The sequence below is a fragment of the Phyllostomus hastatus genome, unplaced genomic scaffold (assembly GCF_019186645.2).
Source record: "Phyllostomus hastatus isolate PE091 unplaced genomic scaffold, TTU_PhHast_1.1 phas_contig_477, whole genome shotgun sequence".
NCBI classification, from domain to species: Eukaryota; Metazoa; Chordata; class Mammalia; order Chiroptera; family Phyllostomidae; genus Phyllostomus; species Phyllostomus hastatus.
This window is the reverse complement of record NW_025333889.1, coordinates 1,596,593-1,612,569: the sequence shown is the minus strand read 5'-3', so window position 1 is coordinate 1,612,569 and position 15,977 is coordinate 1,596,593. Positions and strand designations below refer to the sequence as shown.

Sequence of the window (15,977 nt, the reverse complement as noted above, 5' to 3'; positions counted from 1 at the left end):
GGAGCCCCACGGGGAGGCATCAGGTCGGTCGGGCGTGCTGGGTGCCGAGGCCGCCAGGCCCGGGACGGAGGACGAGGGTTTGCTGAATAAAGACTCTGGATCCCGGCTGGTCTGCGCGCCGTGCTTGCTGCCCCGGGCCGGCTGCCGGCGCCCAGAGCGGGTCCCAGCAGGGGGCGCACGTGCTCGTCCGTCCAGTAGGGGGCGTGCTGCCCTGCCACCCTGGGGTCATGGGGGTGGGCTGAGGTCGCCCTGGCCCGGGCCCCTGTCCTGGCACAGCAGTGGCACTCGCCCGCCTGTGGTCACCCTTCACGGAGCAGCTTCCCACGAGCAGGCACCGACCCCGGGCGCCCACGAGTGTCTCCACGCTGTCCCCCAGCGCCTGGCCCCAAAGCGTGACTGAGGGGACTGCCCGGGGCTGGCCAGCGGTGCGGGCCTGATGGGGGGGGCCGGGTGAGCCTGGGGTGGGGGCGTCAGGAGATGGGGGCGTCCGGTGTCTCGGTCCCCGCGGGGTGCCTGCACCGCCAACACCACTGGCGCTGTTCCCAGGGGCCAGGTGGAGGCGGGTGGTGGGCACAGCGTGGCCTCAGAGGTGGCCTGCAGGCCGGGGCACTCGGGATGCCCCTGGTCAGGGGGCCGGCACACCCGCCTTGGACATTGCCACCTGCTCGCTGGGCCTCGGCCTCAGTTTCCCAGCATAGGGTCTGGGCCGAGGCCAGCAGAGGGCATCTCCCGGACACCCTGGGTTCCGGGAGGGCATGGGGTCGGGCGCGCTGCCAGGAGACGGGTGGTGGAGGCTCACAGCCAGGCCTGAGGCCCGGAAGGGCGGGGGGGAGTCCCCTCAGGAGCCGCCCTGCTCCCCGGGGTCTCATGGAGGCACGGTGCTGGGGGGGGGCAGCCCTACTCCCTGTGAGCCCCGGGCCAGCGTCCCAGGTGACTCGATGCCCGGCAGCCTGGGGCCCAGCGACCGGCAGCTCGAGCACGGGGAGCAGGGCCCGCGGCAGATAGACGGCCGGCCGGGCCACACGCGCAGCCCTGGGCCCGGGTGGTGCCCCCCACCCCCAGCTGCAGACCCCAGTGCGGCGACCAGACACAAAGCGAGGTGGAACCTGGGGCTTCCCGAGTCAGGAAAACCCCGGAGACAGGAAGCCCTGCTCGTCCGCTGGCTCCCCGGCCCCTGGCGCGTGCGGGCGGACCCTCAGAGCACAGCCGCACCCCAGGCAGCGGGGGGCCCGAGTCCACCCACCCGGGGGCCGCAGTCCACCCGGCACCTGCATCGGCCACAGGCTCAACACGAACTCAGACAGCAGCCACAGCCCCGGCGGGGCCCCCCCGAGACCCCGCCCCCGGTCATCCCGCCCCTGTGGCCCCCCACGCTGCACCACGGAAGTGACGGAATCACTCCCATGCTGGCGTCACGACTCCCGGCTTCGCTGCTCCTGTCTCTGGGGAGGCTGCCACCACCGTGTGGGGAGAGCCGGGTGCAGAGGCCGCCCACCCGAGGGTGGCCTTCAGGCAGCTCCCTGGTGCCCCCTGAGGACGGATCCCGAGGCGGATCCCCCCAGACACGGCGAGACAGTCCCTGTTTGTGAAGTTTGGACACCAGACCGCGGGGCGTTTGTTATGCCGCCGCGGCCAGCGAGCGCACCGCAGGGGGACACAGCAGCTCGCCAGAGACCAAAACTCTGGAGCGACGGCCCGTCCCCCCGGCGGGTTCTGGCCCCAGAATTCTGAGGGTCCCTCGGGTCAACAGGCTGGGACGCTTCCCCCAGCCAGAAAGGTCTGCCCTGAGAGGAAATGCCACAGCAAGTCCCCGGGGGGAGAAGGGACTGTCCACTCCAGTCCTGAGGGCGTGGTCAACCGAGTATGGGGAGGAAAGGGGGGAGCTCACGGCACCCCGAGTCCCAAATAAGTCCCGGGTGCAGTAAGAGGGGCCGTGAGCGAGCCAGGCGGCAGGACACCCGCAGAGGGCGCGGGCGGGTGGGGTTGGCTGCTCGGGGACAGGCTCACAGCGCCAAGGGGACAGACAGGCGCGGGGTGCAACTGGGACCCCCCTGGAGACAGGGCGTCCCTCGCCCCGGCTGGGCACCCCCCCAGGGCTGCAAAGATGACCACACGCCTTAACTCTCCTGTCTTCCGGGGAAGCAGTCTCAGAAGTGACACCGGGTCAGTGACCGCATGTCGTTTCCGACTCCCTGCGGGGCTGCGGGTCCGTGTTAGGACCAGGTTGCAGGCACGCTTCCCGCAGACCGGTCACAGCAGAGACGCGTTGGCGCTGGTGAGACGAGCCAGGACACGGCGTCTGGGCGCCACCAGGGGGAGACGGACGGGGACGGGCCGGCGAGTCTCGGCTTTCCCGAATCTCCCCTGCATGCACGCGCGTGTGTTGTTTTCGTCGTGAAGAGAAAGCAGCCGCGTGTTTTCAAACCCCGTCTGCTCGGCGGCGACCTGCTGACCAGGATCCGTTTTGAGGCCCGGTGTCAAGTGACCCGTCATGCGAGCCCCGTGTCCCCGGGCGGCCTTCGCCCCGTGCCCAGGCGGGGCAGCTCCTGGCGGCGGCAGCCTCTCCTCCGGGTCCCCGTGGTCCCTTCCTCCGGCGTTAACCCTCGGTGTCCTGCCTGGAAACGGGGTGGGGGGCCGCGGGGGGCAGAGACCGGATTCTGGGTTCCCCTTCCAGCACCCCCTCCACGGGGGCTGGGCACAGTGAGGGCTGGGACATCCAGCGGGTCCCCTCCCCTGACCAAGGCCGGGGGAGGCTTCTGGAATAGTCCAGGGCAGGGACAGGGCCCGGAGCTGAGCGGGCCAGGCCAAGGCGAGGAGCACAGCAGCCCGTGAGGGGCAGAGCGAGGAGGTGCCCGTGAGCTTGTGCTGAGACGGGCCATCGTGCGGGGACGGCGGCGGGGACTGGTGCACCGCTGGGCTGCGCAGGCCAGGAGGGCTCGCAGCCGCCTCCCCAGCAGGTGGCGGGCCCAGCAGCCGTGCTGGAGGGCAGGCGTCCTCTGTCCGGACCCACACTGTGGTGACACCCTCCGCCCTTGAGAAGTCACTGGACGTGACCAGGAGCCGGGTTGTCCCCCGGGGGCCACCCGGGCCTCTCAACGCCGTCGGAGCCCCAGCCAGCCCTGGCGGACACTGATGGGCCTCCCCTGGACACGGCCCCGCCTGCCGCTGCCGCGCCCCCACACACACCCAGACGTGGTGTCACTAAGGCCCTCGTGGGTGAGGGGGCAGCGGCCCACAGGCGGCAGCTCCCACCCGGCCGCCCCAGGCTGCGGCTTCACGCTGACCGCAGGTGTGGGAGGTGCCCGGAGACCCCTCTGGCTGTCCCGGTCCTGGGGCCTGTGAGCCCCAGACGCCAGGTCCCCCTGGGGCCGCTGCCGTGTTCCCCGCTGGCCCCGCTTCCCGGCTCTCACAACTAATGAAGGTGCCGGCCGTGGCAGCCGTGATGCGGTGGGGACGGGACCTCGAGATCCCGAGTCCCTGCCTCCAGTCTGGGGGCGCTCCGGGCTGCCTCCTTGCCTCTCTGGGCAGCCCTCCACCGTGCCGGCTGCCCCTGGCCACCACGGACCCCGGGTGTGAGAGGCCTCTGCTGCCCAGCCCTCCGTGACCGTGACGCCTCCCCACCTGGCGGGAGAGCAGGAGGCCACACAGGTGCCTGCGGATGAGCTCAGAGAAGCTCGTGCCTGTTGGGCCCCAGCTGGGGCCGCTGTGTGCCCCCCGGAGTCCCCAGCACGGGCACCCCTGTCCCCTCTGTCAGGTGGGGAAGCAGAGGGGGCAGCCGCACGGCCAGCCCCCGCCCCACCAGTCAGCCCACGGGGGGGGGGGCAAAGCCTGTTCTGGTCCCGCCCAGGAATGCGTCCTGCCTCCGCCCGGGCCCCGTGGGCGTCCAGAGGGGACAGCGGGGAGGGAGGCGACAGCACCAAACTCCTCCCCCCGCCGGCCCGTCCCTCCCCGCCTCCTGGGCAGGCTGCGGCTAAAAATACGCTGCCACCCCCACGCGGCCGCCCCGCCCTGCAGGCCCCCGGTGCCCCCGCAGCCAGCTGGCCAGCCCCGCTCTCCGGCCGGAGTCTTCAGCACGGGGTGCAGCGTCCTGCTGAGAGGTAGGGCCCGGGGGCTCTGGACAGGGGCAACCGGAGGGGGCGGTGGGGACTGGGAGAGGGGAGTTACGGTGGGACAGCGTGGGCTTGGCGCTCACGGTGCTGGCACTTTGGTGTGAGAGACCCCCGGTCCTGGTCCAGCCCACCCCTGGGTCGAGGGGTGGGAACTTGGCAGGCAGGCCCCACTCCGGTCCGGCTGGGGAGGCAGGCAGGGGAGGCTGGGCCACGGCCCGACTGCAGCCAGGGCCACAGTGTCTGGCGTCCGTGTCCTTCCCCGTCCTGCCCGCTGGGCCGTCCTCACGCCTGGCCCGGACGGGCACCCGGTGGAGGCTCTGGGACCCCCCGGAAACCCCCACCCCAAGCTGGGGCAGCAGGGCGGCAGGTGTCAGCAGGCACCGCTAAGGCCCCTCGTGGCAGAGCGGCCAGAGGGACACAACAATGACAGGAATGCAAGGCCTGGGGGCGGTGGCTGGCCCACTGGGCTCCTGCCAAACCCCCCTTGGGAGGACAGAGCCACCACCCCCAGCCACGGGCCTCCCTGGCGGGGGGGGGGGGGGGTCGGCGGGACGGACCTTGGCCTGGCCCACGGACCCAGCCTGGCCCAGCAGGAGCCCGAGCAGGTCCTCAGGCCCCCGGGTGGGCTGCCCGGGTCTAGGCCTGCTCTGCAGGGTGGGGACGGGCACCCGCTGGGGGGAGGGGGGCTTCAGGCGTCCCCCCCAGCAGCGTGCCATCATAGCTCAGGAGCCCCCCCCCACCAGCCTCCACGGCTCACAGTTCCCAGGCTTCCCGGCTTGATGGTCTGTCCCCACGCTGCACCGCCGGCTCCGGAGGGCACCCCCTGGTGGGCAGACCGTGTCTTTGGGGTGCAGCCCTTCCGGGGGTGGGTAACTCGGGTGGTGGGGGCAGGCCCCCCCGGGCAGACCTTCTCCCTCCCTGGGGAGGCGTCCTGAGAGTGAGGTGTCAGAAGCACGTAAATAAATGTGCTCATAACTAAATCAGCCCCGAGGTGGACCTGCTGAATCAGACGGCGTGGACACTGAGTCACCAGCGCTGCCTCCAGGAAGCTCCCGAGGTTTGTCTTCACCCACCCACACCCGGAGGCGGTGGAAACTGGGGGTGCAGCGGGGGACCCCCAGCCTGGCCCCCTGGACACCAGCAAGGCCATAGCAGGCCAAGGCAGGCCACCTCTCCCATGTCCCCAGTGTCCTCCCCAACAATGGTGGGTTGGGGACCAAGGGGTCCCTGTGGGGGTTGGGGGCCATGGGGACCCCAAAGCCCCAGGGGCCTGCTCCGTGTGGCCCAGAGATGGGGGGGACGGCCCAGGGCTGGGGTTCTCTTGCTGGCCCCACCCTGCCCCCATCTCGGGGCCGTGGGTGGGTCTCCCGCCCTCCCCAAGCCCCAGGCTGGGGGACTAGGCGGGGCTGGGGGTGCCGAGTAAAGCACTTCACACATCAGAGCGCTCAGCCGAGGCTCGTGGGGGGTGGGAAGCACTGGTGTGAACGGCCCCCCCCCCCGCCCCCCTGACCCTGCTCCCCTGTGGCCCCCGCAGCTTCTCCCTGGGGGGCTGGCCGCACCGGCACCGCAGCCATGGTCCGCAACGTGGACGACCTGGAGTTCCACCTGCCCTCGCACGCCCAGGACATGCTGGACGGGCTGCAGAGGCTGCGCGCGCAGCCCAAGCTGGCCGACGTCACGCTGCTGGTGGGCGGCCGGGAGCTGCCCTGCCACCGCGGCCTGCTGGCACTCAGCAGCCCCTACTTCCACGCCATGTTCGCGGGCGACTTCGCCGAGAGCTTCTCGGCGCGCGTGGAGCTGTGGGACGTGGAGGCCGCCGTGGTGGGGCAGCTGGTGGACTTCGTGTACACGGGCCGGCTGACCATCACGCAGGCCAACGTGGAGGCGCTGGCCCGCACGGCCGCGCGCCTGCACTTCCCGGCCGTGCAGAAGGCCTGCGGCCACTACCTGCAGCAGCAGCTGGACGCCACCAACTGCCTGGGCATCTGCGAGTTCGGGGAGCAGCAGGGGCTGCTGGGCGTGGCCGCCAAGGCCTGGGCCTTCCTGCGGGAGAACTTCGAGGCCGTGGCCCGGGAGGACGAGTTCCTGCAGCTGCCCCGGGACCGGCTGGCCGCCTGTCTGGCCGGCGACCTGCTGCAGGTGCGGCCGGAGCAGAGCCGGCTGGAGGCCCTGCTGCGCTGGGTGCGCCACGACCCGCCGGCCCGGGCGGCCCACCTGCCCGAGCTGCTGGGCCTGGTGCGCCTGGAGGCCGTGTCCGGGCCCTACGTGCGGCAGCTGCTGACCACGGAGCCGCTGATCCTGGAGTCCGAGGCCTGCCGGGCGGCCCTGTCCCGGGGCCATGAGGCGGTGAGGGGCGTGGGGCCGGGCGTGGGGGGAAGCTCGCACGCGCCACCTGTGGGGGCTGGAGAGCACGCCGCTCCCCCCAAGTGCAGACTGTGCCCCCGAGTGTGGCAAACGGGAGGGGCAGCGGAACCTAGAAACGATCGTTCCCACCCCCTGCCCTGCCCTGAAGGAGCCCACAGCTCAGGGGGGGAGGGGGGGACACCCCCGGGAACAGACCTTAGGCAGCACGAGAAAGGCCAGCGCTGGGCCGGGGGCGCCCTCACACGGGTGGGCAGTCAGGGAGGGCTCTCTGGAGGAGGCAGCATCTGAGCCGGGCCTCAGAGGCGGGGATAGGAGCTCAGCGGGAGGGAGGGCGATCAGAGAAGGTTGTGCCCAATCGGGTGAGGGACACCGGCAGGCGGGGCCGCCGGCCACCACCTGCCCCTTAGGGAGCTGCTCAAGCGTTTATGGGGTGCAACTTCCCATCTGTGCCGGCGGGAGTGCCGGCGGGAGGCCCGGCGGGCAGAGCGGGTCCTGGGGAAGTGACAGGCCAGGGTGTGGCCAACACGAGGGGCTGACCAGTCCGTCTGCCGCCTGCTCGGGGCCTTGCTCCAGAGGAGACTCCAGCGCCGAGTCTGGGACAAAGGCACAGCTCCGGCCAGGGGTGGGGTGCACCGTGGCTCCGCACAGCCAGGCGCACAGGGCCGCCACGCGGTGGAGCCGGCTGGGGGCCCTGCCCCACCAGGGGGCGCTGTGTAGTTGCCGGTGGTGGGAGGCCTGAGCATCTGCAGTCAAGGCCAGGGAGGTGGTGGGTCACGGGCCCTGGGGCTCCGGATGGTCACTACTTACCATCCAGGTGGACCATGCAGGGCCACCCGGGGCAGGGCCACCCGGGGCAGGGTGTGCGGGCCCAGGAGGGCGGGGCTCTGAGGTGCAGGGCAGGCGTGGGTGGGGCTTAGGGCCGACCCAAAGGCGGGTGCGGGAACTCATCCGAGAGGCAGGTGGCGGCCGGGGCGGGGGGAGCGGCTCCGGAGGCCAGGACACACAGGGGCGGGGTGCCCCCACCGTCCTGAGCTCTGCCGCCGTCACCACACACCTGTGCACATGCACACACACCAAAGCTCACCCCCATGCGTGTGCACCAGCGTGAAGCACGCGCGGACCCACAGCCGCCTCCAAACGTCAGGGCCGCTGCCCGCCCCAGCAGCCACCACCGGGTCCGGGGCCCTGGGCGCGGGGACGCTGTTGCCGCCGCTCCCTCTGACCGCCGCCCCCCTGGCCCGCAGGCGCCGCCGGCCCTGCCGCGGCAGCTGGAAGAGGTCCTGGTGGTGGTGGGCGGGCGGGCCCTGGAGGAAGAGGAGGAGGAGGAGGACGCCGAGGAGCGGGCCCCCCACCACGGGAACTTCGCTTTCTACAACACCAAGGCCAGTGAGTACCCCGGGCGCCCGAGCTCGGCCCGCGGCCCCTGCCGCCTGCCGGGAGCCACCGGGAGGGGCACAGAACAGAGGCCAGGCCTGTCCCAGGTGCGCTGGGCCCGGGGCTGTGGGGGGAGCAGGCAGTGGGGGCCACGGCAGGCCCCTCTCTCTGCAGCCACAGCCCTCAGTTTGGTCCTTTGGGCCAAGGGGCCTCTCGGAAGGGGCTCTGTGGCTGCCCAGAGCACACCGTGCGGGGCGGGCAGCCCGGCCGGCCGCCCCCTCCTGTGGCCCTGCCCTGTGTGGCCTGTGGCCTCGGGGTGTGGTGCCTGGGGCCTGGGGGCTGAGAGCTCCGGTGTCCGACCAGCTCTGCACAGGCCGCTCTACCTTTCTGGGCCTCAGTCTCCACATTCGTGCAATGGGCTCCCCACACAGCTGCTGTGGAGGCCAGCTGGCAGGCAGAGGCCTGGAGACTGACTGCTGGGCAATCCCCACCCTGGGGTGACACAGACGTGAGTCAGGGGGTCACGCAGCCCCCGCCCAGCAAGGCGGAATGACCCGTGTGTTCTGAAAATTGTCATCAACAATAAACAGCCTTCCCCAGGGACCCCCCGAGGTGGCACCTCTCCCCCAGCCCCCCTTAAAAACCCTAACTGTGTGCACTTACGGACTTAAAGATTCTCGTCCGCTCCTCGCCTCAGTTTACCTCGTGGAGCTCCATGGGGCAGGGCGGGTCTGACGTGGGTGTGTCCCTCTGTTCTGAAAGCCACCCCCACCCCCAGCTGAGCAGTGGCTGTGAGACAGACACGCGCCACCTCACAGGGTCCCCACACATCCCCGGAGGTGGGAGTTACCCCCGTTTCACAGACGCAGAACCCGAGGCCGCACAGCGGGCGCACGAGAGCTGCACGTGGGCCGCTCTGCCGGCCGCAGGCCCGAGCCTGGCGCCCGCAGGCCCGGCCCCCAGGAGCACAGACGGGGCTCAGGGCACACGGGTGTGTGGGGCGGGCGTGAGCGAGCGATGCTTCTGTCACGACGCACCAGTGCCTCGAGGTCACGGCCACCCCTTCGGACTCAGGTGGGACCAGTCCACGGGGCCCACTCGGGGGCCGTGGGGTCGACTGCAGGGTCCGTGAGAGTGCGGTCTCTGGACACGGGCCGTCTCTCGGCTCGTCCTGTGTCCAGCCTGGGCTCCAGGGGCCGCCAGCAGCCGGGCCTGGCGGTGAGCATGGAGCACCCAGGGCCACCTCTGACCCCAGCCCCTGGGGGTCACCACCACCGCTGCTATGGCACTGGGTCCCCTCGCCCCTTTGCTGTGAGCGGGGGAGGGGGGGCTGTGGGGCGGGAGCCCCCCTCTCCCCCCGCAGCGAGCCCTGCACGCCGACCCCAGCTGCTCTCTCCCATCCAGAGACCTGGATGGCGCTGCCCCACTTCCCCGACTTCAACAAGTGGGGCTTCTCCCTGGCCGCGCTGAACAGCTGTGTCTACGTCACAGGTGGGCAGGCGGGGGGCGCCCCCTCGCTGGGGGGGGGCTCCCAGCAGTTAGTCAGGACTCTTCCAGAGCTTCCCGTGCTGTGAGAACGAGGACATTTAAAACCCAGGGACCCCGCCTGTCTGACACGGGCCCCAGGTGCCTTCAGAATGCCCCTGCAGCCGAGGCCCCCCACCCCCGGGGGACCCATGGGAGGGCCGAGAGGGGTCTCCCTGCCCTTTTTGACCTCAGAAGTTGGGGGGGCCTGGTTGGGAAAGAACTTCCTCGTGTGTGGGGCATGGAGGGACCTGTCCAAGCCGCCCAGCTGGACGGTGCCACCGAGGTCCCACCTGGCCTGCTGTCTGGCAGCATGGAGGCCCAGCCTGGGGAGAGCCTGGGGAGATGAGAGTGGGACCCTTGGCCCCCCCGGCCCCGTTGGCTCGGTGACCCCGGGCTGATGGGCACCTTTCCCGCAGGTGGCTCGCGGGGCACCAAGACGGACACCTGGTCGACCACCCAGGCCTGGTGCTTCCCGCTGGCGGAGGCGGTCTGGAGGCCCGTGGCGCCCATGCTCAAGGCCCGCACGAACCACGCCAGCGCGGCGCTCAACGGGGAGATCTACGTCGTGGGTGGTGAGGCTGCCCCCCCCCTCCGAGCCCCTCCTGTCCCAGACCCCTGGGCTCGGGTCTCGGACCAGGGTCCCCTCCTCGGGGAAGTCCCCGGGGTGCAGGGACGCACGCACAATGGGTCCTTCTGACGCCCCCTCTGTCCCACCACTGAGCCCCGGCCTGCACACGGGAGCCCGCCTTACCCCGTCCACCCAGCGCCCTGTCAGCGTCGCCCAGGGACCCCTGCGGCCGGACGGGTATTAACAGACAAACTCCCCAAGGCGACCTGCAGGCGACCTGCAGGCGACCCGCTGGCCCCCAGGTCGCTCCTCATTCATCACCCCGAGTGCTGGCCAGCCCCTCGCCCCTCACCCCTCAAGGGCCGTCACGTCCAGGCCAAGAGCAGAGGGCACGCCAGATCCTGAGCCCCAGGGGAACCGGGGGGCCCCAGCCTGGCCCTGCCTCCAGCATGGGCCCCCATGGTCCTCACAGCCGGGCTCTGTGGGGCTGGGACGGGCCACCCACAGCTCTGCCGGGACTGACTCACGCCCCACCCAAGGGCACCCGACCAAGGGACTGGCCCCCTAGGGGGTCCTGCCACCACCCCTCCAGTGCGCCCCGGCTCTGCAGCGTTGGGGGTGGCTGGGCTGGAACAGGAGGGAGTTCCCACCTACGAGTGCCCACACCCTTTCTTGGCCACAAGGCCCGAGCAACTGCCCTCACCTCTCCAAACCTCACCGAGGCCTCGCCCTCCACTGCCTCCCCCTCCCGGGGCACCCTGGGTGGGTGCTCCCCAGCCCTCTCCAAAGCCTGGGCCCCAGCAGGAAGCCCCCCCCCGGCCGCACCCCCGCAGCCTCGCCCCCCCCCCACAGGCACCACGCAGGACGTGGTGGAGGTGGAGAGCTACGACCCCTACACCGACACCTGGGCGCCCGTCAGCCCCGCCCTCAAGTACGTCAGCAACTTCTCGGCCGCCGGCTGCCAGGGCCGCCTCTACCTGGTGGGCTCCAGCGCCTGCAAGTACAACGCGCTGGCCCTGCAGTGCTACAACCCCGTCACAGGTGGGCGCCCCGGGGACGGGGGCGGGTGGCCGCAGGCCCGGCTCGGTGAGAGGGAGGGCGGGGCCCAGGGCCGGGGGTGGGGTGGGGCGCCAGGCCAGGGCCTCTGAAGCCGTAAAGGTCCCGTGGGGGCCCCCGAGGGTGAGGCGCTGGAGACGGCCTGTCCCCCAGGCCCCCAGGCCCCCAGGTCCCCGGCATCCTCCCACCCATCCAGAGAGAGTGGGGCTTGTCAGGGGGCACAGGGGGTTCCTAGCACCCAGGAAAGGGACACCCTCCCCCGTCTCAGATGGGGCGCTGCCTCGGGGTGGGGGAGCCCCGGCTGGCCCAGCCCCCCCCCCGGTGACAGCGGCCCCCCTTGGCCTTGGTGTCCCCCGCAGAAGCGTGGAGCGTGATCGCCTCGCCCTTCCTCCCCAAGTACTTGTCCTCGCCGCGCTGCGCCGCCCTGCAGGGGGCGCTCTACCTGGTCGGCGACAACACCAAGAAGGTCTACGTGTACGACCCCGGGGCCAACCTGTGGCAGAAGGTGGGCCTCGGCCTTGGCCTCGCCTCCCAGGGGACGCCCCCGGGGCCCCTGACCACAGTGGGGAGGGGGGAGGACAGTGCGGGGAGGACGGTGAAGGGAGACGTGAGCCTGGGCCGAGGCCGGGAGCAGGGCAGAGCCAAGGGCGGGGGGCAGGGGGCTGCGGTCCCCGGGGGCCCTGACCCCAGCACGGGCGGCCTGCCCTCCCCGTTGGAAGCGAAACCAGGCTCAGCTTGGGGTGCTTCACAACTGCTGTGGGCCGAGAGAAAGCCCTTCCTTCCTGCTGGCCAGGTCCAGAGGGAGTGAGCCTCCCATCCCTGGGGGCAGTCAAGCGGGGAGCAGATTCTGGTGCTGTGGGTGAGGAGGGGGTAGCCAGCTTCCTGCCTGCCACTGGCCCTGGGGAGAGAGTGGGTGGTGGGCGTCTGGAAACTGGCTCTCGGGGGCCCCAGAGCCCTGGCCCTCCTCCTGTTTCTTCGGAGAAGAAGGAGGGACAGCGTCCGGAGCCCGTAGTGGCTTCAGCTGTGGTCGGATGCCCTGGGCCCGTCCCGCCTGCCGAGAGAGTCTCCGTCCCTGGGGGTCTGAGGGGGAGGCTGTGCTTCCTGCAGCCACCGCAGGCGGACTGCACAGCGGGCCACACGGGGCCTCCGTGGTCCCGTGCCCACAGCTGTCCCCTGGCGTCAGCGCTCAGCTGACACCGAGTCCCCATTACGGCCGCACAACAGGTGCCAGGCGCGCCCTGCCAGGCGGGGCCTTCTCCTCGGGCCCTCTCTGCCGGGCCTCGGCTCACACCACTGCTCTGGGCAGGGGTCCAGCGTGCAGGGTTGCCCTCCGGCTCTCCAGGTCCGGGGCCAGCCACCCGTGGCTGCCTTCACCTGGGGGCCGAGGGCAAGTCTCTCCCTGCTGCCCACCCTGGGCTGTGCCTGAAGTGCCCACGTCCCTCTTGGGCCTCGGACAGGCTGCTGGCCCTGACCCACAGCCCTGTCCCGGGCACCCCTGAGGCACAGGCCAAGGCCGGCGGTGCAGGGGCCCAGCGAAGGGGCCGTGGGGCCAGTGGCCCCCCCACGGGTGTCTGTCAGGGCTGAGGCCACGTCTGTCCCTGCAAGGGAGCCGCTGGGAGTCAGGCTCGGCCGGGGCCCCACGCTGGGAGGCAGTTCTGGTCTCAGGCCCCCCTGCCCTCACTCTGGCCTTCAGAAGTGAGCACCTTTGGGCCCAGGAGAGAAGGGGGGGGCTGGAAGCAGTGTCCTATGCTGCGGGCTGGAGAGGGGGCAGTGGGGTCTCCCCAGAGAAGGGGGAGTCAGGGGTCCTGGCGGGGGAGGGGAGTGGCAGGGCCCCGGCCGCGCCCCCCCCACCGCCCGCGGCGCCCTGACCGCCGGCCGGCCGCCCGCCCGCAGGTGCAGCCCCTGCACAGCCTGCACGAGAACGGCGCCCTGGTGCCGCTGGGTGAGGCGCTGTACGTGACCGGGGGCCGCTGGCAGGGCATGGACGGCGACTACCACGTGGAGATGGAGGCCTACGACCCCGGGCGCGACGCCTGGACCCGCCACGGCGCCCTGCCCCGCCTCTGGCTCTACCACGGGGCCTCCAGTGTCTTCCTGGACGTCTCCAGGTGGGGCCAGCCCTTCGGCCCTGCCCTGGGGCACTGAGCCCCCCGAGGCGCCGGGGACACGGCGGACGCCGACCTCCGAGGTGGGGGGCCCCCCCCCCCGTGCATGTCTGCTTGTTTGTGCTCCTGGCCGGGGCTGGGCTCGGGCCACCGGGCACGTCAGAGTGACCTGGTTTTCGTCTCCCCGGCCACCACACCAGCTCTGAGTGGACGGGCGGCAGGGCCTGGACTCGGGACCCCAAAGCGCTGCTTCTGGGGACAAAGGGGGCTGCCGCCCAGCTTTTCCGAGCCCCGCCCCCAGGAGGGCAGCACCCAGCCGAGGCAGTGGGAGACAGGGCCCCTCTGCCCGCACAGGGGCTGGGGGGCTGGGGGGTTGCGGGGGTGGTCAGTGAAGGCTTCCCAGGGCAGACGAACACGGCGGCCCTTCCAGCCAGGGTTTTCCGTCTCTCGGGCTGGCTCGCTCCCGACAAAGCCGTGAGTCAGAACAGAAGCCCCCGGGGAGGCCCGGGCAGCATGCTGCCGGGATTTCCTGGGAGGCCCCTCGGGCACGTCGGTGGCTTCCTGCCCGGCAGCCCCCTGGGCGAGGGCAGCGGTGAGCCCTACCTCCGGCCAGCAGAGCACGCCTCCGGGGACACGGGCCAGCCGCTGAGCCCTGGGGCCGACGGCCTCACGCAGGCTGGCTCAGGCTTCCCGCTGCTCCTGACTCACCCCGAGTGAGGGGTGTCTGTGTCTGTCACCGAGGACACGCTGAAGGACTCTCACCGGGTGCTGAGTGGCCCTCCGGCTTTGTCACAGGCTCTGTCAGGGACACGGGCCCCGGGCCCAGCCCGGCTGCAGCCCGCACTGCCCGGCTGGGGCCCTGGGGCGCTCCAGTCTCTCTCCCTCTGGCCCCGGGCTCCTCTCTGAGCCCACTGGGGCCCAGAGGCGCTGCTGGCAGCCTGGCTCTGAGCACGGGTCCCTGGGCCCCAGCTCCTGCAGGTCAGGCCAGCTCTGCTCCCAGACCGGCTGCTTCTGCCCAGTTCTCGTGGGACAGCGAGTTCGCACCCAGGCCCCAGGCGCCGAGGGGCCTCCGGGCGTCTGCTCCCAAAGGGGCGCCTGCTCCAGACCCAGGGCCCCTGTGCGGCGGGCGGAGTGGGTGGAAGAGAGGGTGCAGTTGCTGGGACCCCTGGATCTTCTGGGTGAAAGTTCTGGGAAGTGTTTTCCAGACGTTTATTGAAGGTGCCCAGCCAGGGGCTGCTTCACAACGCAGGCCCAGGGGGCAGGGACAGACTTACCTTGACCTTGAACGGGCAGAGTCCCGGCGCCAGGCGGACCTCCGGCCCTGCACACCCCCGGCAGTGGGGAGCCGTCCCTGCGTGGGGGCCCTGATCGCTGAGGGGCCCTATTTGGGACCCCTGGATCAGGCTAACTGTATCCTCCGGGGTCCCCAGAGGAAACACGAGACCCCGCAACGGAAGAGGGTGTAATCAGGGCTGTTTGCACGGTGTGGGCGAGGACTGGGGAGACACCCAAGGGCCAGCGGAGCTGTCACCGCCCCCCTGCCCCAGGGACAAGGGACAGGGCAGGAGCAGGCTCCCGAAAGGGAGCGGGGTCAGGGGTGGATTCGGCCACTGCCACCTGCCCCCCGAGACCCGCTGGGGAGGAGGTGGTGGAGCAGGGACCCGGCCTCACTCTCGTTTCTGCCCCCATCCCCCGACAGTCCCTCCTCCAGCCACACCCAGCCAGAATCAGGGGGGGTAGGTACAGGCCGTGGTCACTGTGCGTGGCGGCCACACAGCCACGTGGGCCCACGGCAGCCCTGTAGCCAAGCACCAAACCCTCCCAGGCACTCCTGCCAAAGGACAGGAATGTCACATCCACGCAAGGAGTGTCCCCAGAGCAAGCTGAGCCACCCGCTTCCCCCATCAGAGCCCCCCGGGACACGAGGACTCTTGGGGAGGTGTGGGCGCGGGCAGCCCCGGAACACCTGCGCGAGCCCACCCAACCCCGGGCCCACGGCAGGGTGGCGGGAGGGGGCGCACCTCTGCCGCCCCGGGGTGCTCGTGTCTGCCGGGTGGGCGCCTGTTGTCCTTCCCGCAGACGACGTTGGGTAAACTGAGGCACCACCCCCCACCCAGCAGCCCCCAGCCCTCGGCGACCGCCCAGTGTCCCCTGTAGCCAAGCCCAGCACAGCCCGCCTGGGCTCAGCGCCGGTCAGCACCCGTCAGCGAGTCAGGGTGGGTGCGGGGACGTTTCCGGCCGCCGCCATGGAACCCGGGTTGTCCAGGACGTCCCAGAAGAGACCCTCGTATCGCTGAGCGTGTCCCGGGACTGGGCGCCAGCAGCGATCACCAGAGTCGGGCGGTGGACACCCCGTGGAAATGTCCGTGATTAAAGGAAGCGGTCACCTGACGGCTCACGGTGGCCGACGCTGACCTCCACGCCGCGGAGGGACTCCGGCTCACTCCAGCCCTCCCGCGGCGAGGCGGGTTTGCTGCGCCGTGCTGCACTTAACGCGGAACCTACCGGCGCCCGGGGGGCGTCCAGGCGTCCAGCTGAGGACTGAAGAGTGACCCAGACCGTGATGAGACCGTCGTGGGGGAGGTCCTTCCCTGCGTGGCACGAACACCCCAGGGCCCACGTGACGTCCTCATAGACCCTCCCGGGGTCGTCCAGGCCAGGGGCCGGGTTGTCTGGTCACAGCCAGCTTGGGCTCGGTGCCCCTCTGTCCCCAGGCGAGACAGGCTCACACTTAAGAATGCGATTCTAAGCCCTGGCTGGCGTGGCTCAGTGGATGGAGCGCGGGCTGCGAACCAAAGTGTCGCAGGTTCGATTCCCAGTCAGGGCACATGCCTGGGTTGCAGGCCACGGCCCCCAGCAACCCCACAGTGATGT

At 71.3% G+C, this 15,977-nt stretch overlaps 1 protein-coding gene across 1 annotated transcript; it reads left to right on the top strand.

Annotated features, from left to right (window-relative positions):
• The first annotated feature begins 3,983 nt into the window (after positions 1-3,983).
• Positions 3,984-13,909, top strand: KLHL30 (kelch like family member 30). The gene is made up of 9 exons (XM_045845573.1): positions 3,984-4,097; positions 5,094-5,166; positions 5,644-6,455; positions 7,718-7,859; positions 9,252-9,338; positions 9,791-9,946; positions 10,795-10,983; positions 11,358-11,503; positions 12,892-13,909. The coding sequence occupies exons 3-9, from the start codon at positions 5,682-5,684 to the stop codon at positions 13,141-13,143; spliced, it is 1,746 nt and encodes a 581-aa protein (XP_045701529.1). The 5' UTR covers positions 3,984-4,097; positions 5,094-5,166; positions 5,644-5,681; the 3' UTR covers positions 13,144-13,909.
• Positions 13,910-15,977: the final 2,068 nt, after the last annotated feature.